At 42.5% G+C, this 27203-nt stretch overlaps 1 protein-coding gene across 2 annotated transcripts in view; it reads right to left on the bottom strand.

Annotated features, from left to right (window-relative positions):
* The window catches only part of ZMPSTE24 (zinc metallopeptidase STE24), a 30858-nt gene extending 4060 nt beyond the window's left edge, over positions 1–26798 (bottom strand). Inside the window, exons 1-9 of one of the 2 annotated variants that reach the window (XM_029619585.1) lie at positions 26669–26798; positions 24595–24741; positions 22909–22995; positions 17652–17768; positions 14709–14861; positions 11541–11682; positions 1957–2153; positions 1470–1580; positions 599–742 (exon numbers count right to left, since the gene is read on the bottom strand). In XM_029619585.1, the coding sequence (XP_029475445.1) occupies positions 599–742; positions 1470–1580; positions 1957–2153; positions 11541–11682; positions 14709–14861; positions 17652–17768; positions 22909–22995; positions 24595–24690 (1047 nt within the window). In that variant the 5' untranslated portion in view covers positions 24691–24741; positions 26669–26798. Of the gene's footprint in view, positions 1–598; positions 743–1469; positions 1581–1956; positions 2154–11540; positions 11683–14708; positions 14862–17651; positions 17769–22908; positions 22996–24594; positions 24742–26300; positions 26638–26668 lie in introns of those variants that run through there. The other variant, XM_029619584.1, reaches the window with a different exon arrangement.
* Positions 26799–27203: the final 405 nt, after the last annotated feature.

Here is a 27203-nt window from a genome sequence, read left to right as displayed (position 1 = left end):
TTTCTTGAAAGTAAGTGCATTTTATTGGGCTGTTCCCTTCATTGTGTTATGACAACTTTTTATTGAAATAAAATATTCCTCCTTTAACAAAAAACTTAGAAACAAGCATGAAATAAACAATTAAAATAGTAGGGTGCACAAAAAAAAAAAAAAAAGATGACCACTTGGATCAGGGGCTATTACATTATATCACAGGACCTTAGTTTTCAGGTTTTTTTATTTTTTTTTATTTTTCCTGAGAATTTTAATGTTATCACAAAAAAAAAAAGTGTGGAAAAATGAATTTTCTACTAATTTTTCTCTGTTATGTCATTTTTCCCCACTGACCTTTTTTTTGTGATAACTTTGAAATTCCCAGGAAAAATAAAACTGGAAGAATGGTCAAAGGTTTGGCAACAGCTTGTGACCTTAGGCAAGCCATTGTTGCCTCAGCCCGATTTCCTATGGGAAAAATGCTTAGGCCCTAAGAGTGTAAGGCCATGCTACTCGCCTTGAGTCTCCCAACCCAATCGGAGACTCGGACCATATAGCACTATCACTACGCCACTGAGCCAGACCCAGAAATAGGACTTTAATTAGTAGGTGCATTGGTTTTTACCTCATTGTAAGGTGAAAAGATGAACTGGAAGATTATCATCAGGCCAATCAGTGTGGGCTGGTGATCATAAAACCCGAAAGCAGCAAAGAGTTCCTTCCGACCAATTAAAGCAGCAAACAGGAAAAAGCAGAGAAAGGAATTCATCTGGAAAACAAATCATGAATGGGGTGTAAGCATAATATTTATAATTCACTCCAACACTTACAAATGACCAATTCAAGTTTCCTGGTATTTCATCGGTCACGCATTCCATGCAAGAGTTGTTAAAAATGTCAATTTGGATTATTTACAGGATTGGAAAAATATTTCGAAATTTTTCCCTGACCTGCAAGGGTTTGGACCCCAGGCTCTCTGTAACCAAGTTATCTAATCTAAAACATCCCCATTAAGTAAAAACCTGATAACTGAGAGCCTTATTCTGGTTAACAAGCAACTGGACATAGCAAGTTATCACGCCATATTAAATGCTCCATTTCCCTTAGAAGATCTCTTGCTATCTTCCTTTATGCAGTGCTGCTCTCAAATCCATCCATTTTTGTCACCTCAGGACCTCTGATGCCTTGTCAACTGCTACTGAACATTTAATGGTACCTGAGGCGATGAGAGAAAGTGCCGTGAGCAAGGTCACAAGCAGCATCAGTGGGAATAGTGGGATCTGAACCCTGGTTAACCACTAGGCCATGCCTTCTCAATTCTGGATTTTTGGTCTGCCTTTTTAAAGAATGCTCAAGGTGGCTTTTAGCATTTCTTTCTTTTTTTTTTTTTTTTTTTAAGTCAAATATAATAAGTCTCCAGGTAATAAAAGTCACCCCCTGCCACCAAGATAAAGTATCAGATCAGACTATGATGTCCTATCCCAGCACTAAGTTACCTGGCTGATGACAATGTTCTTCACAGTATGACCCAGTTTCCAGTGACCTAATTCATGGCCGAGCACAGCTAAAACTTCCTCATTATTGCAGCCTTGCTTCTTATTCAGGTTCTGAGAGTGGGAAAAAGACAGCAGATGTCAATGGTTTGTTATATGCCTGCTGATACACTTAATAAAGTAACTTGAAAAGCTCCATTAATTCATACTCTCCAACAAGGTATTCAATACTAAACCACAGATTCAGGCAGACAATCAAGGGAAACCCACACTGGCTCCATCTCTTCAAACCAAACCTCCTGCGAGTTTCTGCAACACCCAGAGATTGCTCACGGTCAGCTTTTAGCAATCAGAATTCTGCTGTGTCGCTATTTTGTGTCCCCTACCCTTTCACTCCTCTTAAAATGCAAACAATCATTGAGAACATTAATGGGTTTGTATTTTATCACTTGTCTCCTGAGACTTTTACCACTCTGCAGTAGAAGCTTACTTTGACTTTGGACTTCATTTCCGCAATTTCAGTTTCCGAGCCGTCTTCCGCCTCTGCCTGCGCGTCTACGCCGAGACCTTCCTTCTGCTCCTTGTTGAGTGGAGAGTAATCCTCTAGCAGAGTATCAAACAACACAATCCGTTTGTTCTTGAAGAATCCATAGAAGTAGGCATTGCTGTGAGAGGAACGCTTTGAACCTTGGGGGGGGGGGAGAGAAAAAGGAAGGAAAAATGATCAGCTTAGAACAGAGCGAGTCTTGCTTTTTTAAATTAGCAAAAAAAAAAAAAGGGGGGGGGGGAGGAGCTACTAGACAGTGCCGCTGGGTTGCACCAACATCCAGGTGTGCAGATGCTAAGCTGCAGAATCTCCACAGCTTTAAACCTGATGTTACTGCAAAAACCATATTTAAAAAAAAAAAAGAAAAAAAAGATTCCTAATCCCTTCACACGCCCCATCATTGCTTTCTATCCCTCCTCGTCTGCTGGCCCACTCCCTAGAGGTTTATTTATTCAAAGACCGATGCAATAAAGTGCACAGGTTAACTCGCAGTTGGGCACGTTTTGAATATGCTAGGCTAACACCCGCTGAAACAAGGGGATTAGTGCATCCAAAATAATGAGTAGCTAATAACGCTCATCACATGTAAATCCCATGTAGATGAGGCTATTAAAATTTGCCATGCGCCCGACGTGCACTTTTGAACATGGAAAATTTAACGCCAGCCCTGCATCAAGGGCTCAACAAAAACCCAAATACTGCTTTTCTGTGGTGAGGGCGGCCCTGTCGCGCGCTCTCTCTCTCTCTCAGCACCTTGACTCTTTGGGCTGGATTCATTTTATGTTTTTGTTTGTACCAATGTAGATATATTTTCTAAGTATTCAAGCAAAGGGCACCACTCCTCGCACTGGAATAAAGCCCCCTACCCGCCCCGATCGCTCTCTCTCATATTCCTGTGGGGCGAGAAAACGGACGCTCGTATTGAGGGTCTCAGCCACACCTCCTGGGTGCTCGATGCTTTGCAGCGCTAGGGACACACAATTCCCCCTAGTGTGTCCTTTTTAGTGTGGCAGCTCATTTTATTATCGCCTTGGGGCCCAGGAGAGGTGGTTATGGGCGCGTGGTTTTATTGCGTCGGTCCCTCAGCTCCCAGCCCATTTCTCTGCCTAGCACTGCCAATAAGCTCTTCACTTCCCTGCTCCTAATAGATTTCCCTCCTCACATTTGCTGCTGCTTTTCATGTGAGCTCCTGGCTGCTCCTCCTCCCTCCCCTTTTGTTTCTCTATCCTGTCCTCTTTCTGGACACTACTTCTACCATGCTTCCCATTTCTCCTGTGACGTCCTCTGTGCTGAGCTTCTCAATGACACAAAGACAGATGACAAATTAATAGTGGACTGGCAGACAGAATGTCCACTTTACAGCGATCGATGTCATCTAAAACCAAAACGGCAAAATTACAGCAGCTGACCCACATTCATAAAAAGCAGCTATTACTGATGGCCAAGACTGTCCAATAAAGACATTACACATAGGAGTCCTGCACAGGCACATCTTTAAGCCATATAATGTTTACTTAGGAGGCTAGTCTAAATGGAACTTTTTACTGCTGACCTAAAGAATATATATAATGTATTGGCACCCAAGAAAAGATTTACCAATGCATTCAACAATCAGGAGAAGGGCATGGTAAAAATTAAGGGCCAGATTTTAATACCCATGCACGGTCGTAGATTTGTGCACGCAACCCGGCACGCACAAATCTGCAGCCGCGCACATGTTATAAAATCCAGGGTTGGCGCGCGCAAAGGGGGTGCACACTTGTGCACTCCGAGCCCTAGGGGAGCCCCGATGGCTTTTCCTGTTCCCTCCGAGGCCGCTCCAAAATCAGAGCGGCCTCGGAGGGAATTTTCCTTCCGCCACCCCCCAGCCCTACCTACCCCCCCCCCCTCTCAACCTTTATTATGCAAGTTACGCCTGCCTCTGGGCAGGCATAGGTTGCGCGCACCGGCCAAGTGCCGGCACGCGATCCCCCAGCACAACCACTGTGCCGGAGGCCTCTGTCCCGTCCCCGCTCTGCCCCTTTCACAAAGCCCCGGGACATACGCGCGTCGCTGGGCCTATGCAAAATAGACTCGGCGCGCGTAGGGCTTTTAAAATCTGCTCCTAAATGTAGAAGCCTCTAAATCAATATAAAACATTAGCCCTTGAGTTAATTTATTTGCTCCAATCTGATATCCTGCATAGCTGCACTGCAATGCACCTTGGGGCACTCTAATGTTCTAAAATGTTAAACACCAATAAAATATTCTCTGGTAGAAAAAATGAAATTGGCATTTATTGAATAAACACCAGAAAAACACTATCCCCGCACTTTTTTTTTTCAACCTGGCCCCTTGCTGGGTTGTGGTTGGGGAAACGGAGGGCTGTGCTGAATTGCAGAAATCAAAGCTACTATGTGTCTATTTGTTAAATCTTTTTGGGACGGAATAATGAATGTATGTCTTATTTCAGAATAAATTAAACTGAAAAAAAAATGATGCATGTTACAACAGTACAAGCAAAGTAATTGATTTGACAGGAAAAAAAAAAATATAGCACTAGCAGCATGAAAACATTGGAAAGGAATGCAGTTATTGTGTTCCAACAGTTACAGAAATCTGTTCACAGTGGGGCAATGGATGGAGTCTGTGGCTCGAGGTCTGCCTCTGAAGAGCTTGCAAAAAAATTGTGCAGCCATCATTGCTTTAACAGGCAAAAATCTAATTATCTGTAGAACTGTGTTGTTTTTTGGGGTGGTTTTTGTTTTTTTTTTTTTTTTTTAATTTAGCTCACATTTTAATTGCTAGCTCAAGGCAAATTATATAAGACACTTACTACTTACCTGGTAATTTTCGTTCCTGTAGTACCACGGATCAGTCCAGACAGTGGGTTATGTCCCCCTTCCAGCAGATGGAGTCAGAGCAAAAACTGTAAGGACGGCCCCCTATAGGTTGGAGCGCCCTCTGCATCCCTTCAGTATAGAGAATAATCAAAGCCAGAAAATACATGGTATGGATCAACACATATGAACTTTTAAAGTTGTAAACACCCTCGAAGGGTAAATAACTCATATCCGAACTTGTGAAAAAGCTTGCAAAAAGAAATGTTATACAGACTGATAAAGTAGAAACCGAGCTGGGCTCAATTCAGACAGGGAGGGAGTCTGGACTGATCCGTGGTACTACAGGAACGAAAATTACCTGGCGAGTATACGTCCCCGGATCAGTCCAGACAGTGGGATGTACCAAAGCTTCCCTACGTAGGGTGGGCAGAGGATAGCCCAGCACGAAGAACTTGAGCACCAAAAGAGCCAAACTCCGGAGACGGAACATGCAGTTGATAATGATGTGCAAAAGTATGCAACGATTTCCAGGTAGCTGCTCTACATATCTCCTGAGCAGAAACAGATTGGCGTTCCGCCCAAGAGAAAGCCTGAGAGCACAATGAATGCGCCTTGATACCCGCAGGAGGTGTACGTCCCAAACCAATGTAAGCGGAAGAAATTGCATCCTTTACCCAACGAGCAATGGTGGATTTGGAAACCTTATGGCCCCTGTTGGGAACACCCCAAAGAACAAAAAGATGATCCGTAAGACGAAATGGATAGTGGATGAGAACTTGTTTCACATCAAGTCGCTTAAGGTCTCTGGGACTGTCGTCCGGGAATGAAGGAAGTTCCACAGACTGGTTGAGATGGAAAGCAGAAACCACCTTGGGCAAGAAAGCAGGTACCGTACGTAGCGAAACTCCCGAGTCAGAAGATCGGAGGGAAGGTTCCCTCCATGACAAGGCTTGGAGTTCTGAAATCCGTCGCGCCGAGCAAATCACTACCAGGAAGACAGTCTTTAGAGTGAGATCCTTGAGGGAAGCTGTGGACAGAGGTTCGAATGGTGGGCCACACAGAACTTGGAGAACCAGATTCAGGTTCCAGGCCGGACATAGGGAGCGGACCAGTGGGCGGACATGTTTTATCCCTTGCAAGAATCGAATAACGTCAGGATAGGACGATAAGCGAAGGCCATCCGATCGACCAAGCAGAGCTCAGAGGGCAGCCACTTGGACCTTCAGAGACCAGGCCCTTCTCCAAACCCACCTGGAGAAAGGAGAGGACATTTGAAACGGACACCTGCCGAGGCAAGACCTGAAGATTGACACACCAAGACTCAAAAACTTTCCAAACCTTCACATAAGCAATGGACGTAGATGGCTTGCGTGCTTGGAGGAGAGTGGAAATAACAATTATTTTAAAACGTTTTTATGAATTTTTGCCTCTACGGACAACTTCTTTTCAAATTCTCTCTTAGCCTGTCTTATCAATGTCTTACATTTAACTCACCAATGATTATACTTTATCCGTTACCTCTCTCACCACATCCTGGTCTCCACTAAGAATTAGATCTAAAATTCCTCCTGTTCATCAGTTCCTGAACTAGTTGCCAAAATTGGGAGATGGGTGCGCATGTAGCAAATGCGCATGTCCAACCGATTTTATAAGCTGCCCACATGTGTGCACAAGTCCCGATGCACAAATATCTCACATCAGGGGAAAAAAGGGTGGAATATGGGTGTTCTGTGGCACAGACAAGAGATGTGTGCACAAGTACCTAAGCGCTAGGATTTGCGCCCAGCTATATTTCAGCCCAAAGTTACTTCTGCTATGGATGAGATTTAACTCTCAATAAAACTATTTCCAAGCATCTCTGAGGTATTTGACTGGGAGGGGGGGAAAATGGGGGACCAAGCTGTACACTGGGCAAATTGGTGAACACCGGTCATGGCATAGATGCACACTTGTTATAAAATTCCCTCAATTGCACAGCTCAAAACTGACATTACGCAGCTGTGTGTACATGTAAAATTAGGAGCACAAATATGCGCGCTACGGGTATGTTATAAGCATGTGAGCACAGGATTATAAAATTGCCGCATATATCTTGCTGCACACCCATATATGCATGTATATGTGCACCCATTTTAAAGTTACTGTCCCCTATGTATGAATCTGCTATGAATTTGTTCAGCTGGATAATTTTGAACTGCTTCTAGTACACCAAAAACAATTCACCCAGCTTTTTGTTGTCATAAATGATTTTCAAAGTTAAAGAGAAAATACTACTTCTAAATGTAACATTAAAATGTTGCCCAGATTGCCAACTGATCTTTTTAGGAGACACAAACATCTAGCAGACATGAGCAAGCTTTTTAGCAGGAAGTGACCGCACTAAGGTAATTTCTGAGTGCCATGCAGTCTCCTACTTCTTGCCCAGCATTAGGAAAGGGACAAGTTATGTACATCTTCTCCCTCAAAAACAGATTTAAAAGACATTCTTTGTGAAACAATCTACATTCTTACTGCAAGAGATTCTGTTTCCCCGCCCCCACACCCTCTCCAACCTCAGATAAGGAAGAGAAACCAATTTTCATTGCAAGCTATAGAGAAACAGAAACAGCTCTCCAGCGTCCAATAAAGCCCAAAGCTACATAATTAATTTTCACATGCCCAAAGAGAACTGCTACACTACAAACCTATTCAAAACCTACATTGAAAACAGTTTTAAGTATTTATGAGTTTTAATCTGACACAGGTGATAAACCTTAACTTTGGTTTTCTGATGTCTCTTTGCTTCCGATTTCCATTTAAAATAAATTATGTCAGAGTGTATTGGTTGCTTGAACACGAGGCCTTACCTTTCAGGAATGAGCCAGCCATTCTTACCATAATCCATATGTCTTTTCATGCTCTGAATAGGCAGCAGCTGAAAATTCTCAATGTGCTGAAGGAAAATTTCCTCTCTTTGAACTGTGCGTTTGCCAAACAGAGGCAGGTGCTCAAAGCTCAAACAGCCGTGCCGAACCTTTTTGTATCCTGACAAAAGGTCTCATTTTCCCCCAAGGACAAAACCCAAAAGGAAATATACCTTAGGTTTCTCCTTTGACTTGAGTCAATAAATCCATGGAGTGTAAAAAATCCTGTTAACTGGCATTTTGCTGAAAATTATCACAAATCTGAGACTTGTGTGTGTACAGCAGGCACCTCAAATTCAATTTTTTCATACATTTTTAAGTTGCCACTTTAATTGTCAAACCTTCATTTGTTTTAAAGTATTTTCTTCCTTCTTTTCTTTAATTCCCCATCTAAAAACTGCAGAGCCAAGAGAAGCATCAGCTTAGCAGTAAGGCACAGAAACTACTGGAGGGAAAAAAAAAGGTGGAACTGGTAATTTGAGACAGTGGAGAGAAAATCTTGGCCTTGAGGGCAACAGATATCCTGAAAACCAGATGTTTATTTGCATTCAATAAAGGCAGCGCAATTTACAGCCCTCTGGGACCAGAATTGTCCACTACTGGTTTGGAAGTTCTTTGCATGCCGGCTTGAAAGAATGGTACACGCCACTTCAGTGCTAAGAACCACAAAGATCTGGTTTTCAGAATAGCTACCATGAATGACGAGTTGAAAAGGTTCTACACCCAGGGGATGTACAGATGGAACCAGCATTCTTTTACTACTGTGGCCTTCTTTGCCTATTTATAAGATCAGTGGAATCTCCTGGGTAGGATGACAGTGCAGTCAAAGATTCCCTTCCCAAGCATAATGAATGAGGTTGCACGGTGACCATTATTTTCCCCACAGATCACCACCATCCTTTTTGGTAAAATCAGGCCAAAAACAGTATGCTCAAGAATGCATTTCCGACACCAATATTTAGATAATCGGGCAAAAAATCTGATCCAACAGCGTTTCTATGAAAAATTGCCAATAGTGGTCATGCAAGCTAAATTTAGTCCTAGGGGAATTCTGCACGACTGTGGAATGCAGAATCACCAAATTCTGCACAGGAAATGGCATAGGAGATCCCGGCATGCCACAAACGGAACGCACTGTTTGCGGCAAAGATGAAGGCCCTGGCATGCTGCGAAGCATGCGCCATTAGCGGCTAAGATGAAGGCCCCCCCATGCCACGCTCTGCACACAGCATATATGAAGACCCCGGTGAGAGTGAGTGTGTGTGTGAGAGAGGGAAGAGGAGAGGGGAGAGGGTGTGAGAGCAGGAGGGTGAGAGAGAGACCAGGGAAGGTAAGTGGGGGGGGGGGGGGGGGGGGGTTGAGAAGAAGCAGGGGTGGTGTTTGAGTCTGGGTGCCAGAGAGAAAGAGCCTATATGAGGAGATTGTGAAGGAGGGTGTATGTGTGTGAGAGATTGGGAGCTGGTGTGTATGAGAAAGGGATCATGTGTATGAGAAAGGGATCATGTGTATGAGGGTGCTAGCCTGTGTGAAGGGATTGTGTATGTGTGAGAGCGCCTGTGTGAAGGGGTGTGTGAGAGAGAGACATAGTCTGTGTGAAGGGATTGTGTATGTGTGAGACAGAGCCTGTGTGAAGGGGTGTGTGAGAGAGAGACATAGCCTGTGTGAAGGGATTGTGTATGTGTGAGACAGAGCCTGTGTGAAGGGGTGTGTGAGAGAGAGACATAGCCTGTGTGAAGGGATTGTGTATGTGTGAGACAGAGCCTGTGTGAAGGGGTGTGAGAGAGAGAGACATAGCCTGTGTGAGGATGTATGTGTGAGAGAGAGAGGGAGCTTGTGTGGGTGTGTATGCAAGAGAGAGGAACCCTGTATGAGGGGGATGTGTGTGTGAACTAGAGAGAGGAAGAATGTGTATGAGAAAGAGAGGGACAGAGGGAGCCTATGTGAGGGGCAGTACAGAGAACGGGGTCAAACTCTGGGAGTGAGAGTGGAAGGGGTTGAGCCTAGAGGTGGAGGGGAGAGATAGTGGCAGGTGGAGGAGTTGGGGCCTGAGAGGGCAAAGTGGAAGGGACACTCTTAGAGTGAATTTCTAGGGAATTTCTGCATCTGTAATTACATTTTAAATTAATACAGAAAAAAAAGTTACTTAAAGACTATCATGTAAATTGTGTTATTTTGACCAATATAAAATATGCAGAATTTTAAGTTTTTGTGCGAGAATTCCCCCAGTAGTATAAATTGCTTGATAGAAACAAGACTCCTCCTCATTGGGACTTGAGTAAGATAGGTTTTTTTTGATCTGGCAGTTTCTGCCTACTTCTTTGTATTTCCAGCTCAATTGGAAACAGGGCAGGATCTGACAGTCAGCCTTCATTCACAACCATCTAGGGATTATTTCTCCTATTCCTTGTCCCCTCCCAACGTACCTAGTCTGGTCATTACAGTGCGTCTTGGGTCAGGGGCCATGCACATTACCAGTTCTCCTTCCAGGACCTGCAATCACAAGCCCCAAATCTGGCCATCAGGTGTCACCCTTAAGCAATGACCAATGTTCCCTGCAATCTGTATGCACACACAAGATTTACAATAAACAGCGTGTATAAAAAAGGGAAAACTAGAAAGGTAGTTGGAAGAACAACGTGCAAAAATGTGCGCACTGTGTTACGCACAAGGACATTTTTTTTTACGCACACAGCCCACAAAAAGTTAGAGGTGAACACAGACAATGATCATGACTCCCTCCCTTCTCAGGGGCTATGACTGCTGCCTCCGCAGTATCCCCTCACCCACTGAACAGAAGATCAGACTCTGGGAGCAAGCCAGCACTCGCCCCCTGAACCACCGGGTTGACCCAAGATAGCATAAATAAATTTTAATTTTATAATAGTCTATTTTACACTTATTTCATTACAAGTGCAGCTGTGGTTTGACATTGATTAAATGTTGTGTGTGTCCAATTGATCCGATGATGTGGACAAACAAGTCATAATCAAGACATTAACATGCTAGGAAAAAAACTGAGATGCAACCAATCATATTATAAATAAAAGAATGGAAAAAAACCCCCCCACTTAAATCACTGTATTTACCTATATAAACTTATGGCCACTTCATAAGAGGTAATCAGATTCCAAGAAGGCATCAGCTGAGCTGTACCTGGAACACTTACAATTATATATCATAGAATCAAGATAAACATTTTGAAACCTACAGGGTAGATATGTACAAAACTGTGCAAATAATTGATGAAAATGTCCATCTGTGGATATGAGATTACCTCTTATGAAGCACCATATAAGAGTCTGTGAAGGCAAAAATAAACCTGGTAATAGTTTTTCCCTGACCATTCCTTGTTCCTTTACTTATAGGATTATAGGTCACGCTGGTGATTTTTTTTTTTTAATCAAATGACCAGGCTATGTGAGTGCACACAGGAATGTCCATACCACTTATTACATGGCAAGGAAAAATCTAGCCCAAACACTATCTTATAAACAAACAAACACACCAAAATTCAGCATGTGGGCAGAATTTCAACAGCTTCTAGTACCTAAACATGAGGGTGGGGGTGGGTTGGACCCAAAATCTGCAGTCTTGGGACCTTCTTTCCCCCCAGTATTTCAGTCCATGCGTCCCTTACATAGAAAACACAGGCTGTATGGTTTATTTCTACCGTCCGGTTTCCATCTAGTCGGCCCATACACACCAACTGCTCAGCTCTACAATCCCTACCATGCGCACCCTCCCATTCAATTATAAAAAAATACAATTTTTCCCACACGGAAATTGCGTCAAATTGTCTCACCTTCCACAATGTAGACTTTAGTCAAAGGGAAGGCAATGCTCCGAGCCATTTTTTCAATCTCTTCTTTGAGTTCTCCTTCAGGCAGTGGTACAAATTTATCAAACAAAGGGGCAATGTAATCGGCATAGATTGTAACAAGCACCTAGAAAGAAGTCAACAGTAAATGTCCATTGTACTTCTAGATGCATTTTTACCTTGAAATACTCAGGGTCTACTCTCACTTTGTTAGCATATTACAGAAGTGATGCTGGGATTAGCCAGCTACAAGACAACATCTTAAAACGTGCATAAAACCCTCCCTGGCTAGGTGAGATAGTGGTGAGCAGAGAACCCAAAGAATCACCCCTATCACATTAAAGATACAGTGTGCTAAAACAGGCATACAAATCTCCCCATCTTATTCTACCCAGAGTGGGTATGATTTATCTGCTTTAATGTATTGTTTTTCTGTAAACTGTTATGATAATACTGTATTGAATGTGGTCAATCAAATCACATAAGTAATATATTTCAGATGCTGACTAGTGAGGTTATTTTTTGATTCATTAATGCAATTCATCCTTCAGGAGAGGAAAAAAACTGACAAAATACCATTTTTTAAAATCTTCTTTCAAATCAGCAATAAAAAGCTGTCTTTATACCATTTCTGTTCTGTTACTATGCATTTGGGATCCCTTTCCTAGGCATCACGGTATTTTTGTCCCTCACAACATATTTGTTTCTATGCACTGCATCGCAGTTCCTCTTTTTAACCAGGAAGCCCCTGCAGCACAGTTTGCAAACTGGCCTGAAGAAGAGGAACAGGAGGAGCAGCTTTAACTGAGGGGGCACCTGATGGAGACTCCACAGGACATAGAAAAACACGCGCACAGTTTATGACTTTTTTTTTTAAACACAGCTTAACTTCTTGAAATAAAAAGCTGCTTTGCACCAATTAAAACTTAAGATTTTAAGTATAAAAAATATTGCAGTTCCCCATCCTAGTCTTTCTACAGGAGGATTCTGTATTCCTAGAGTACTGCGCCTTAATCTAATTCTTTGCATGTTCCCCCAGCTGAGAGAAAGGGGGACCAGGGCTAGAACTCGAGTTTCCCTTACTGCAGCACTGCTAGGCCCACTGGGTGGGCCTGTCATAGTGCTTTTTTTTCCCTGTTTTGTTTTTTTATTTCTCTTGTTTAAAAAAAAATAAAATAAATAGTAAATGTATCCAAGAAAACATATGAAATGTAAACACTAGGGGCGGATTTTAAAAGCCCTGCTCGCGTAAATCCGCCCGGATTTACGTGAGCAGGGCCTTGCGCGCCGGCCGGCCTATTTTCCATAGGCCGGCGCGCGCAGAGCCCCGGGACTCGCGTAAGTCCCGGGTTTTTTGTCGGGGGCGGGGCCGATCAACGCGGCGGGACGAGGGCGTGGCCGCGCCCTCCGGAACCGCCCCGGGTTGCGTCTCGGCGCGCCAGCAGCCTGCTGGCGCACGTGGATTTACATCTCCCTCTGGGAGGCGTAAATCTGTGGACAAAGGTAGGGGGGGGGGTTTAGATAAGGCCGGGGGGGGGGGGGTTAGGTAGAGGAAGGGAGGGGAGGGCGAAAGAGTTCCCTCCGAGGCCGCTCCGATTTCGGAGCAGCCTCGGAGGGAACGGAGGCAGGCTGTGCGGCTTGGCGCGTGCCGATCCTGGATTTTAGCGGCTACGCGCGTATCTACTAAAATCCAGCGTACTTTTGTTTGCGACTGGTGCGCCAACAAAAGTACGCGAACGCGCATTTTTTTAAAATCTACCCGTAGTTGAACACAAATTTCCTGTTAACAAATAGTAAATAAAAAATATCATCATGGTAAACCAAATGTCTTCAAGTGAAGAGGACAAATCCACAGCTGAACAGGGTACACAACTGCAAAATGTTCTAAATTCTAGAATTTAGGAGCAGATATCATGCATTTAAGTACAAACTAGAGAAGCAAGAAGGCATTAATGCAGGTTTCTCACACAAAATATGAGATAATTGACCAAGAAAATGCAGTGAACATCGAAAGAACTTCAAGCTTCTGTTAATCCAACAGTGTAATAATCTGCAGGAATTATGCTGGGAGTTGCCACAGTTACCTAATGCATTATTTCTCAAATTTTAAGTCATGTTCCCCATTTTTTTTTTCTCTAAACTAGTTTCAAGGTCTCCACAAAAGAAAAAAAATTATAAAATTAGCTTTTCCTCTGTATTTTAAATTGCAATACAATTTTTTTTTAAATTGAAGAGAATTTTGGGAAGTTTTTTGGGCAGCTTGAGAGTCATGTAACCCATTGGTGAGAATCTATGGAAAAAACAGTTACTTCAGGGGAGAGGCTGCTTAACATGTTACAGAGAGATTCTTTCATTTTGCACATGTGCAAAGAGAAAGGGTGTTTCAAGCCTATAGACGGTAATTTTATAATGAGCACGCGTGTGAAGACACGCTATATTTTTTAATCGTGTGCGTGAACATGACACTATGCGCCTAATTTAAGAGGTTACTCGAGCACAGCTAGCGCACCTGTCTTCTATAGGACTTTGTCAGCTTTTACACGCATATATGGATTTTAAAACCTGCTCGCACGAGCCACTTTCCCCCAGTTTTCCCAATTAGTCCAGCAGTTTGTCTAGTTAATAGGTTTTTTAAACCCCGCTGGTTCTTCGTCCTGTACGCCGCCTTAAAACTCGAGATCCACAAAGTGGCTCCTCAACAGGAGCAGCAGTAAAGTTAGAGATATCCTGTTTATGCACACTGTGGTTTTCAGTTTTAAAATACGAAGTTATGCTTGTGTTGGCCCCGCCCCGCTCCTTCTCCACCCCCTTACTCCCCACATACGCACGGCTACATAAGCATGTAATCTGCAGCGTTTAAAAATCCGCGTTGCTCGTGCAGAGCCCATTTACACGCATTATGTGAACATTTCTGCGTGAGTGACGCTTTTAAAAATCGACCTCCAAGTGCACGGATTGCTATTGTGCTACTAGCATATTTCACAGCTGCAGATTGTTTGAATTTCCAAACCATAAAGACTGATGCCACGAGCGACATGCATGGCCTTTCACAACTACACCTCATTGATAATGGATTTGGTAGTTTTTTTTCAGCCATCCTGCAGACAGCAGAATTGAGACTTATCACACAAAACTGAAAACACAAGTACTCACCAAAGAAACTACCAAGGTGAACAGCCATGCATAAATAAAGAAATAATCTCCCCCTATTTTAATAATGTAAAGCAGAAGAGAAGTCACAGGCAGCAGAATACATTGCGTCACCAGAAACTTCTTAATGGCGTCTTTAAAAAAGAATCCCAGGGTCTGAAAGAGAAAATATCACACATGGTTGAGGAACAGCACACTGAAGTTATCCATTCTACTACATACATCACCTTGTAGCTTTACACTAAGGGCCATTCTACATCTATTGGGAAAATGCTTCATACGTCTGGCCCTCTCCAGAAACAAGACCTTCTGGTTGCTTGTGTGTGGCTGCTCTGAATTCCATCTCATGTATGCACAGTGTGCTAATTAATATCACTTTTTATTTACAACTACTGTACAGTAAAAATGAAAAACGAACATATGTCCTTTCTGGAGCTTACATTACACCACAGAACAGCTCATCTCCTTCCTATTTGACATCCTCAAATGTCATCATTTTGGTGATTTGTGAATGGAGAAACAGAGCACCCCATTCCTCCACTAGTGGTCATGTGGCCTTTGGACAAGGCCTAGCACCTGCCAGGATTATATGAAAATGTTGGCAGCTGGACAGTGGATAAGTTCCTTGGCAGATGATCTAATACCAGACACAATGGTGGTGGTGGTGGGGGTGTCTTGTGCTAGCAAGCAGAGCCTCCTCAAGTCCATCCTTCAGTCATATTTCTTTCCACTGGCAAAGATTTCAGTGCTCACAAGTTGGTCTCAGCAAGATCTTCCACTGAACAGGAGTGGCCTCAAGAAACAGGCAGATCCAAAAAGGTGATTGTGTGGTCTGCCTCTCACTACAATTGCAGGTCTGGTAGAGCAACTCCATTTTGCCACATCAGCTCCTGATCTGCCCAATATAGGACCTGCCATGTGGTCTATTCCTCCTCTACCCCTGCAGGAAGCTGCTCAGTCACTCTGGATACCCCACGTAATCCCAGCAGCAATATCTCAAAATCATGTGGATGAAACTTCACATTTAGGAAGTACTTAGTGATAACACTTATGACGAAGATGCTGTATATTAAATTCAGTTAGACAAAGCATTTGGAAGACTATCAAGGCCATTTTGGTATCATCACAGTGTCATTACAGCAACTAAAATAAAAGTCTACTGTACTGTGGTGTCAACTGCATTTTCTGCATTCCAATGACCCTATAAATATGATTCATCAAGAAGACTGCAAGCCTGCAGTAAGATATCTGTGGCAGCTTTTAGGAATTAAATGGCAAGATTGTGTTCCAAACACTGAGGTATTGAGAAGAGCTGGCATACCCAATTTTTAGGAACTTAACTGTGCAGCTGAGAATAGATCTTATTCGATAACAGAGCTCTGGCTCCCTAAAATTCCCTTCCTTAAATTCACCATAGAGGAGAACTTAAGGAAGGAAATCACAGAGGTAGACCAACGTTGTGCTATAAGGATGTTTTAAAAAGAGGAACCTGAAATAAATATAAGTTTAAAGAGCTGGGAAGAAGTTGCCAGAGACAGACAGCCAGCCAGATATAAATGGGAGTTCTGTGACATATGATTCAATGCAGGCAGTGTTTCAACAGCACCATCTTCAATGACACAATAATCAGGCAGCTCTCCAATCTCTCCTGCCCAAACTGTCAGACAGGCTTCACTTCAAATGCTGAACTTGCTTCTCATCACTCAGCTATCGAGTTAAATGTCCCTCCTCCACAGTCACTGTTGTATACAAAGGACAGCTGAAGATCTGAAACATTTTTAGTAACTTCACTCTTGTATTAAACATCTCTAACTCCTGTCTTTATACTTTTCTTTGAATAAGCTATCCCAAGCCCTATGCCCTTGACCTCATTCTTTCCATTAGCTAAAGGCCAATATTTTCAAGATCTTGGAAGACGACCACCACCATAGCAAATGGCTCTCTTTCTTCCTTTGCATTCCCAGGGTTTCCACAACCAGTATGAATCTGGCTTCTCCGCTTAACACACAAAAACTTCTGTCCGTGGTACCAAATCCACCTAATTGCAAATCCCTAACGATTTTTCTAACATTATTAGGACATTTTCTCTACCTCAAAAACCATCACACTTTGTACTTTCAGGATTCTGGTCTATACTCACTCAGTTTCCATAAAACAATCACTACAAACTTTCCTTCCTATATAAAATTTAAATTTTTTTTTTACATATATATAAATAAATTTAGAGAAAGGCAACTAGTCTCTGCAGCAAGCACAGAAATAGTTTAATATAAACAAAACACAGAATTCGTGAATTTATGCACAGAATGATGTAATTAAAGTTCTACAGGGATTCACCACTGTATCCCTCGACAGCTAATAATATTTTATACAAACCTTGTACAACTAATCATTTAGAGTGATAGTGCCATAAACACAATTACATTTTTAAAAATCATCAACTGAAGTTTAGAAAAAAAAAAAGTTTCCTTGTAATAGGACACACCAGATTAAAGAAAATGAGTATTTTACAAAAAGGAAATTTAGCACAGAGAAAACAAGGCACCATATGAGAATCAAGATCAAATCTCTATGACAAAAAAGCTGACCAAAAATTATACAGAAATTAATGCAACACACAAAATTGAAATCCACAGGAACTGCGTTAGATTCTTAACATTGCAATATCAAGGGAAAGCAGGAAAGCTACAATCAGCCATTATGGCAAGCATAACACCACCCTTAATTCCATTCACTATGTCATAAACAGCTTTCCATGGCATCTCGCAATTATGTGAACATTAGTTTAACTCTTGAGATAAACTGAAAACAATTTTCTAGTAAGAGAAGCACAATCCTAAAAAAAAAAAACAAAACAAAAACGCCTCACAAGCAATCACTGTTAAGGAGCACAATTTTTCAAACAGTCATCATAAAATTCATAAAAAAAAAAAAAAAAAGGGTTACCTGCTGGTTGAAGCCATGTCTTTCCTCTATAACAAATGTATTATACAGACTCCATGGCAGGCCAGTCATAGCACTGAACAATGTTGCAAGCAGAAGGAACATCAAGGACTGAGTGATCTGAACACAAAAGTGATACATTTTACTATGCTATTTAACAAAAAAAAATATATAAAAATTGAATGCAATATTTTATCAATTTAATATATTCTAAAAGGAGTCCAAGCATACAATTGTACCTCTGTAGCAATTCAAGATAAAAGGACAGTCATCAACACAGTCAATACTTAATACGTCAAACGGTACATGTTGTACCCACTTGACTATTCAGCAATTTCCACAATCACATACTGTGTTTATCTCCCTTATATTAAAATACTGATGTAATACCAATGCTCTGAATACATCAGTACATCGTGGATCTCTCCAAAATCCCATAACGAGTCCTCCTTGTATGTACACACAGACCCTTTTGAGAAGCACTAGATGGCCTGCCACGTGACCAGGATGTCTAGTTTGAGTGGGGTTACTTCACTAAAATCAGATTTTTTAAGTATACTACCAACTTCTGTTTCTCTTGAAAAATCTTTTAAACAGCTCATTAGTCGCCCTCTAAAATAAGTATAATCCCCAAATTAACAATAAGTTTCTCTCGGTACAAATCAATGCAGCTTATTTGCTCCCCCTCTCAGCGATCTTTATCCTCTCAATATGTATAACTATAAAATCACCGATATGTTTGGTCACTGGGTAAATCAGATGCTAGCCTAGTATGCCTATATTCTCTCCTTCAGTCTTCTAATTCTTCAGCCCACATTCAGTTATGTATTACATATGAACATAAATAATATGCCGAGTCAGACTAAGGTCCATCAAGCCCAGCATCCCGTTTCCAACAGTGGCCAGTCCTCAGTTGCAAGTACTCGGCAGATCGCATGAAGCAGACCTATTTCCTGTTACTCACTCCCAAGGATAGCAATAGCTTTCTTTAGTCTCCCTGGCCAATAATGTTTTACAGACTTTTTCTCCAGGAACTTCTCCAAACCTCTTTTTAAACCCCGCTATGCTAGTCACCATGATCACATCCTCTGGCAACAGATTCCACAGTTTGACTGTGTGCCTATTAATAACCCTCCTTTGTGTGACGTATGTAGACAACATAAGCGCTATAACCCATAAAATCTCTCTTTAAAAGGTTTACATTCCCCAAATTCCACATTTTTCTTTATTTTATGCCATGTCTGCACACTGAAGTGTGACTGTGTAAACCTCCCCCCCCCCCAAAAAAAAAACCCTCCTCTCATAAAACTGGACCTCAATTTCTTTCAAACTCCTTTTTAACCTAGGATACTTCTTCTTAGAGGATTTTAAAAACTTAAGTGGATAAGCATCCTATTATAACCATACCGTTAACAACATTTCCTGGAGACCACTTTTTAGCTGTTTGTGCTGCATATGGAGTTTACTTGCCACATGCATACATGTGAAAACTATAAAGTTCTTTGATAAGGATCAGCCCAGTAATACTTAGAATCACAGTGGGAAGTTTGCCAATAAGGAAAATATTTCTAAAAAGCAACAAAACCTTTAAACAGCTCAATAATGACAAATCAAATTTAAAACAAGAGAGCTGTGCACTACCATACAAATGATCTTTGTATCTGATTGCCTGGAAATGCTGAAGAGAAGGAATCATGGTCATTGCCCAAGGCTGACCTGGAAGGAGCCCTGGTGTCTGGTCCAGGACTGGAGGGGATATAGGGGGAAAACTCCCAAGGTAATACATTTCACCCAGAACTAATCCAGCCTACATTGAGTCACTCACACAGATCTGCAAACAATCCCCCTCAAATAACCCCTGGTCAGAATCTCATATCCTCCCCCAACATATCCTCAAAATTTCATGTTGACAGGCCACTAAACAAAAAAAAAAAAAAAAGAAAATATTATTTGATGGAGGGGACCACGCATAGGCAGGGTGATCTCATAAGCCTTCTTCCCCTTCAGAAAGTAGGCCAACAATTAATTTAAATGATTTCGTTTTATTTGAACTTACAGCTAAATTATCTTTAAAACATTGCTAAGTGTAGCCTTAATTTATCAGGCAAGAAATAGCTACAGAGGTGTTAGAGTTCCTGTAATTGAAAAAAAATAGAAGTGAACATACACAAGTGTCTCTATGAGACATTTACCACTGTGCATGAGGGTCTCTTAAGGACTCATTCTACAGAATAAATGAAGGCTATAAATATAACAGACACTAAAGCTGCAGGTAATATATGACGCACTTAGGTTTATATCTAGCCACAAACAAAAGAAAACCACTGTTGCATAAGCCCCTAGCCTGGAGTAAACCACCACAAAAAAAAAGGTCATGCTCATTCCATTACCATTTGTTTGCCTTGCAAGGGACTCTACTCAAAGAAATGGTAATGGAACCTGCGAGGGAGGGAGTTATACTCGACTTTGTGCTCACTAACGGGGTTAATGTCTGGGTGGGTGCCCACCTGAGCACCAGTGATCAAACGGTATGATCCGATATCACAAATAGGATACAGAGAGGTCACAGAAAGACCCAACTTTTGAATTTCAAAAATACAGACTTTGTTGACATGGGGACTTACCTGGAGGAAGAACTAGAAGACTGGGAGATGTGGAAATGTGGGCCAAAAAAAGTCAATTACAAAAGGCAAAAAATCTATATGTTAAAAAAGTAAATAAAAGTAAGAGGAATAAGAAACCGATCTGGTTCTCAAAGGAGGTGGCTGAAAAAATAAAGGCAAAAAAAAACCCGGCATTCAAGAAGTAGAAAGGATTCCAAAAAGAGGAGCACAGGGAAGAATATCTGGTGAAACTGAGGGACATGAAGAAAAATCAAGAAAGCAAAAGGTCAGGTGAAAGAAACATTTTTCAGATACATCAGAGTAAGGAGAAATGTCCGAAGTGGTATAGTAAAATTGAAAGGTGATAAAGATATGGCAGAAATATTAAACAAATACTTCAGAGAGTTTGGTATTCACTAAAGATGACCCTAGAGAACGACTGTCGCTGATTGACAAGACCATAGATGGGGTGGAGTAGATGAAACTCCGTTTACAGAAGAGAATGTATGAGAAGAGCTAGGAAAATTGAAAGTGGACAAGGCCATGGGGCCGGATGAAATACATCCCAGGATACAGAGGAAGCTCAGAGATGTCTGGCGGGTCTGCTGCATGACCTGTTCAACAGATCCCTGGAAACGGGAGCGTTTCCGTGACATTGGAGAGCAGCGGTGGTCCCGCTTCACAAGAGTGGGAGCAGAGAGGAGGCTGAAACCACAGGCCAGTTAGCCTCACCTCAGTGGTGGGAAAATTAAATGGAGACCCTGCTGAAGGAAAGGATTGTGGACCATCTACAATCTGGTGGGTTGCTGGACCCGAGGCAGCATGGATTCACCAGGGGAGGGTCCTGTCAGACAAATCTGATTGTCTTTTTTGATTGAGTGACTAGAGAAGAGCACTTGATGTGATTTAATTGGATTTTAGTAAGCTTTGATACGGTCCCACATAGACTTGTGAACAAAATGGAAAGCTTGGGAGTGGGTGCCAAGGTAGTAGCGTGGATTGCAAACCGGGTGACTGACAGGAGACAGCGAGCAATGGTAAATGGAACCTGCTCTGAAGAGAGAACAGTATTAAGCAGAATGCCACAGGCATCAATTTTGAGACCAGTTCTGTTCAATATCTTTGTGAGCGACATTGTGGAAGGGATAGAAAATAAAATTTGTCTATTTGCGGATGATACTAAGATATGCAACAGAGTAGACATGCCTGAAGGAGCACAGAAAATGAAGTGATTCTAGAAAGCTTGAAGACTGTCGAGGATTTGGCAGCTGGGATTCAGTGCCAAGAAGCGCAGTCATGCGTCTGGGATGTGGTAATCCAAACGAGTTGTATACGATGGGCGGTGAAAGACTAAATGTGCATGGACTGGGAGAGGGACTTTGGGGTGAGTGTCTGGTGACCTGAAGATGGCAAAGCAATGGGAAAAGGCTAGAGTTAAAGCTAGAAGAATACTGGGCTGCATAGAGAGAGAGGTAACCAGCAAAAAAAAAAGAAGGAGGTGAATGTCCTTGGTGAGGCCTCACCTGGAGTACTGTGTTCTGTTCTGGAAACCGTATCTCAAAAAAAAGAGAGAGACAGGATGGAAGTGGTCCAAAAGAGTGACCAAAATGGTATAGAGCCTGTATTGGAAGACTTATGAAGAGGGGCTGAATGGTCTGCATATACACACCATGGAAGAGAGGAGGTGCAGGGGAGATATGATACAGACTTCAGATTACCTGCAAGGTTTTAAAGATGCATGAACTTCAAACCTTTTCTGTTGGAAAGAAATCAGAACTAGGAGTCACAAAATGAAACGCCAGGGAGGACGACTCAGAAACAACGTCAGGAAATGTTTCTTAAACGGAGAGGGTGGTGGATGCCTGGAATGCCCTTCCGAAGGAAGTGAAGACAAAAACAGTGAAAGAATTTAAAGGGGCATAGAATAAACACGGTGGATCCCTAAAGGCTGAAGGACAGAAATGAAGAAAAGATTGCATGAGGATAACCTCTCTCTGTGGCAGTTACTACCCTTAACCAATAAGCCTTGATGCTTTTAATGCATCTGTTCTCTACTTTGACATTACTTTTCCACTTTAACAGCGTGGGGGGAAAGGGGAATTGGATTGAGAGGACAAAAAACATGGGCTCTGACTTTTATGGTCCAGGGCATGGACATGCAGAAATAACTGAAAAAAGAACAGAGCTGCTTCTACTGCCAAGTTCAAAAGCAAAGCATGTCAAGCAGCATTGCCTGAGTTTCAAGACAGCTCCTCACTCAGTAAAAATGTTGCTTTGTTAATATATAAGGCTTGGGGTTAACCTGCACAGAGCGGCAGTTGCTACCATAGGAAGTTTGCTGGGTGGACTGGATGGACCATTTAGTCTTTTTCTGCAAATAATACTATGTTACTATGCCAACCCCTAAAGACGTAAGCACAGAGCACAAAAGAAAAAATTCTCAATTTTACACAAATTGCAAGTTAAGTAAAAGGAGTTCTGAGAGGAAGATAGAGAAAAGGGACAAATCTCATCTAATAATCTCACTACTTGTGCTGACAATGTTGTTAAACATATTTATTTTATTCATGGGTCTAATTATACTCATGCAGCTGTATAAAGAGAATTCTGATGTAAGCAGGAAATCAACAAACAGGAAGATAGATGAGTGTACCCACCTCATACTCTGGCCCAAAACCAGCATGTCCAATTATATCTTCTGCAATTTTCCAGAGAAAGGGAATTCCTCCAAACAAAAGTATAAGCTGCAACAAATACACCAAAGATAGTTTAAGACTTAAAAAACAGAAGTCAAAACATTAGGCATGTAACTGTGAGGGGGCAGGATTTAAAAGAGGTGGTCATAGCCACAATTAACATAATGATAGTTCTCTGAAGATCAAAGCACAGGAACCAAGTGAGTCATACTGTTAAACAGCAGGAAAAATCCCTGCTAGGTGAGGTCGCTGAGAGTTCTGCCCTGAATCAGTGAAACCCAGCATAAAAGGATTATATTCATACTGTAAAATAAATTTTAATCATACAAAAAAAAAAAAAAAAAGCATGGCCAATCAATCATGTCAAGTCTACCAATGCTCTCTATCCACAGCAGTATCACAGATCAAAGTTTATCTCCAGTACTACAGCCAAGGATCTTGAGATAGGAACCAGCATTCCAGCACTGAATTAAAGAAGGTGGCCCTCTCACATACACACAGCTGAGCTAGTAGCTTTATTCTGTCTACTGTAACCTAGTAGACAATTCCTTCCCCTTGTCACCCTACCCTGTCCTGCTAAGAGTGAAACAGTTCTCATTCTCTCCCAGACTGGGTTCAGAAATCACTGTTGCCACCCTATGTGCAAGTGCCATAGTAAATGCAGCAGCACACAATTCAGCAGTTTGCTTTCCAACTGAGGATCCTGGAGTTTTCAGTCTCTGCCCTTCCAGCGCCAAACTCTACTTCCAAGTTCAAGAAGCAATTCTTCTAGAGACGCTATAAGAACTTTATGACCTTTGGCCTCACCATTCACGCCCCACATCTCCCCAACCCCTTATTTCCTCTTGTCAAGTACCTACCCCACCCCTGCCCTCCCCCAACCTAGTTTCAAACCTTCCAAATTAACCACAATGCAGGACAAAAGAGAATACGAAGACCAAAACAAATTTGTTTTTAAAAATATTATGTAAATCAGAAGTTTCCAACTGGTGTACAACAGACAAAGTTCAGGTGTGCTGTCAAATTCTTGCAAGGGCAAGACAGAACCAACTGCAGAGAGAAGAGCAGATGCAGGCCAGAGCCACCACTGGCAGCTGTCACAGCTTCTATTCTCCCCACAAAGTGTTTACTTCTAAAATTCCCACACCCCTCCCCTATATTATCCCCTCCCTCTAGCAGGAGGGAGTGAGCAGCACCTCTTATCTGCAAGCTGCAGCCTACTCTGCCAGTTTCACACTACAATCAGAATTGAGCTACATCTCATGAGACTACTGGCCCTGCACACTTCTGACTGCAGAGTGAAGCTGGCCAAGGAGAAAACAGCAGTATCACCAGGTAAGAAGCTGCTCGCCAACTCCCAATGACTGAGGGGAGGCGAGAACAGGACAGATGATTGCTCTGGCAGGGCCCAAAATTATTATACCAAGGGGATGGGTGATGAAAAAAGGTGGTTTTGTCAGCTGGGGGGGGGAGGGGGGAGGGACACAAAAAAAAAAAAAAAAGAAGAGGACTGTGTGCTGTGACAAAGTAAATAAGTAAATCCAGCGTTGGATATGCCATGATGTGAAAAAGATTAGGAACCACTGATATACATATTTATTCCATATATAAAATTAAATAGACAATTTGTACTACTACAGAACTTACAGTGCCCTCAATTTCAGAGTACAGTCCAGACCAAAAACTGAAAGTGCTCTTATCCAGCTGGTACAAACGAGATTTTTCAAAGGTTTCTGCATCCATGATCTTTCCAAGTTCTGATGGAACATGTGTCGTGGTTCGGTACACCCACCTCTGAAAGCAGGAAAGAAACAAAAATAAACCATTTCACTGAAGAGTAATCCTTGCTTCTAGGAGTACAAGGAGTAGAGGGCAAAAGGTTTGGGATAGGAGGGAGGAAGCGTGTCAAGGAATGACAGAGGGCACAGACTGGAGTGAGGGGAGAAAGCAGGTAGGCAAAGTTTGAGAGAAGCAGGAGGTGAAGCTGGGAAGGGCAGCAAATGGGCTGAATTGTTTCCTTCTTCAGATGTGGTTTTTAATGCACTTAATCAACATCTTTGAATAATTTTAATGTGGGTCCAATAAAGATATTGCAGCTTTCTGCAGGACTATAGCATACCCAGTAATTTGTCAATATTTAAAATGGTCATATTTTGCACATACAATTTGCATTAACAGTTTAGTGGAAGAAAACTGAATGCCATTCCACTGAATTATCCCCAGGCTGTTACAGAAATCTGACTGTCCATTTTCCATTCCTGCAGACACCTCTTCTCCAGCTTTACTCACTTCCTCAATAGTTCTCTATCCTTATCCCATGCTTTCTTAAATTCTGATGGGTTTTGCCTGCACAGGGGTACTGTATCCTTGCAACTTTTAAATCTAACCATTTTCAGCTTCACAACATGACTTCCTTGTTATAGAGCTTCTTTTCCATTGAAAAATGCATTATTTATACTTTTAAGGTATTCAAATGTCTGTCATAGTTCCCCTTATATGTTCTGAAGTCTCTCCTCAGGTCTTGCAGCACAGGATTCACACCATTTTTGTAGCTTTCCCCTGAACTGTCCTACTCTACCTATATTATTTTAGAGATGCAGCTTCCAATCTCACAAATAATTTGTACAGTCATTATCTCCTTTTTCTACTGATTATACCACTCTTCCCAGGCATTCCTCAGATTCTTGCAGTGATATACTGATTAGCAACCTTGACATTATCAGACATAAGACCCCTTTCCTATTTGGTACACACTAGCAGCTCTGTGCCCCATCAAGTATTGTACCTTTGGGTTTCTTCATGCCAGATGCATGACTTTTTTTTTTGCATTTCATCTTACTGGCCAAACTCTTAGATCTCTAATTTTTCCACTCTGTCGTAAGTGTCCACTGTTACAGACTTTTGTGTCATCTGCAAAAAGACACACTTTTACTCTCTCTAGCCTTTCTCTTATGAAAGATATGGCAAGGTCTCAGCAGAACTAGCAATTCTCAGATTTAACCCTGGATCCAGCAGCACTGAACTGTGTGTGTGTGTGTGTGTGTGTGGGGGGGGGGGGGGGGTTGTTATTCTGGAATTCAAAATTTACCAGTACTTCATAGACCCATCACTGTGAAACAAACATATATGCCCATCATATAAGATAGTATTGTCTACTTATTAGTAGAAAAAGTGGTCTTTTCCAGCTATAAAACGCACAGACACGAGATAGTCCCTGCTCCAAGGAGCTTACAATCTAGTCAAGATCATAAAGACAAGAAGCTTTTGCCCCTTCGCCCTGTCCTATGGCGAGCATCGGTGCCGTCTCTCTGAAGGCGAGCTTCTCCGTTACTCTCACGCATTTATGCACTCACCTGTCGACTTGCTAGATAGGCCTCCCATAGATACACAGTCCATGAAAACAATAAAACCGAACAAAAGATTTGATTTTCCACGGGTGTCTCTGCTATGAAGTGCAACATGGCGTGCGACCTTCGCTCTGTAACAATCCCTGTCGCTTTCCTCGAGTCCTCACGCACAGGCCCGGTGACCCCCGGCCTCTCTCCCCTCACGCACAGGCCCGGTGACCCCCCCCAATCCCACGCTCTCTCTTTTCTCGCCCCTCTCACACACAGGCCTTAACACCCCAGTTCGCTCCTCATACGGAGACCCACAGAGCCGGTAACTACCGGTCCTCCTCCCTCACGCTCCTTCCTACCCAGCCCCTGTTTGGCCGACTCACTAGTAACGCTCATCCTGATTGGCCGCTCCTGAGTAGGCCCCGAAGCCTGATTGGCTAGGAGCAGTCCCGGCAGCGTCCTGTCAGGATGTAATGCAACGCTTTCTGTTGTGAGCGTCAGGGTTGGCGGTCATGTATGTTCAGGTTTAGATAGCTTTATTGGCGTGACACGTTTTACATATCCTGCCAGAGTAATAAAGTGGCTGTGCCCAAATCTCGGGCCGGGGAGAACAGTTGTCTGCTTCCTGCTCCAGCTCCTTCTTCTCGGGCACAGCTGGAGCGGGAGCAGACGCGCCAGAGCAACGACCTATTTCTAGCCCCTCACTCTTCCTCTCTACCCATCCCCATCCTCCAACAGAGCGTGGGGAAGGGAGACAGGACCACTGAAGCCGGAGCAGAGATTTAGGTGGTCGTTTGCTGTACTGTTCTCTCGCGGTTTGCCTGCTCCAGTCCCTGTTCTCTCTACCGCCCCCCGGGGTTAACATAGGGTTGCCAACTCACCTCAGGTCAACGAACTGGCTGATCTAGTCCTGGTTTT

The sequence above is a fragment of the Rhinatrema bivittatum genome, chromosome 11, assembly GCF_901001135.1.
Source record: "Rhinatrema bivittatum chromosome 11, aRhiBiv1.1, whole genome shotgun sequence".
Lineage (NCBI taxonomy): Eukaryota > Metazoa > Chordata > Amphibia > Gymnophiona > Rhinatrematidae > Rhinatrema > Rhinatrema bivittatum.
This window is presented reverse-complemented; position numbering and strand designations above follow the sequence as displayed.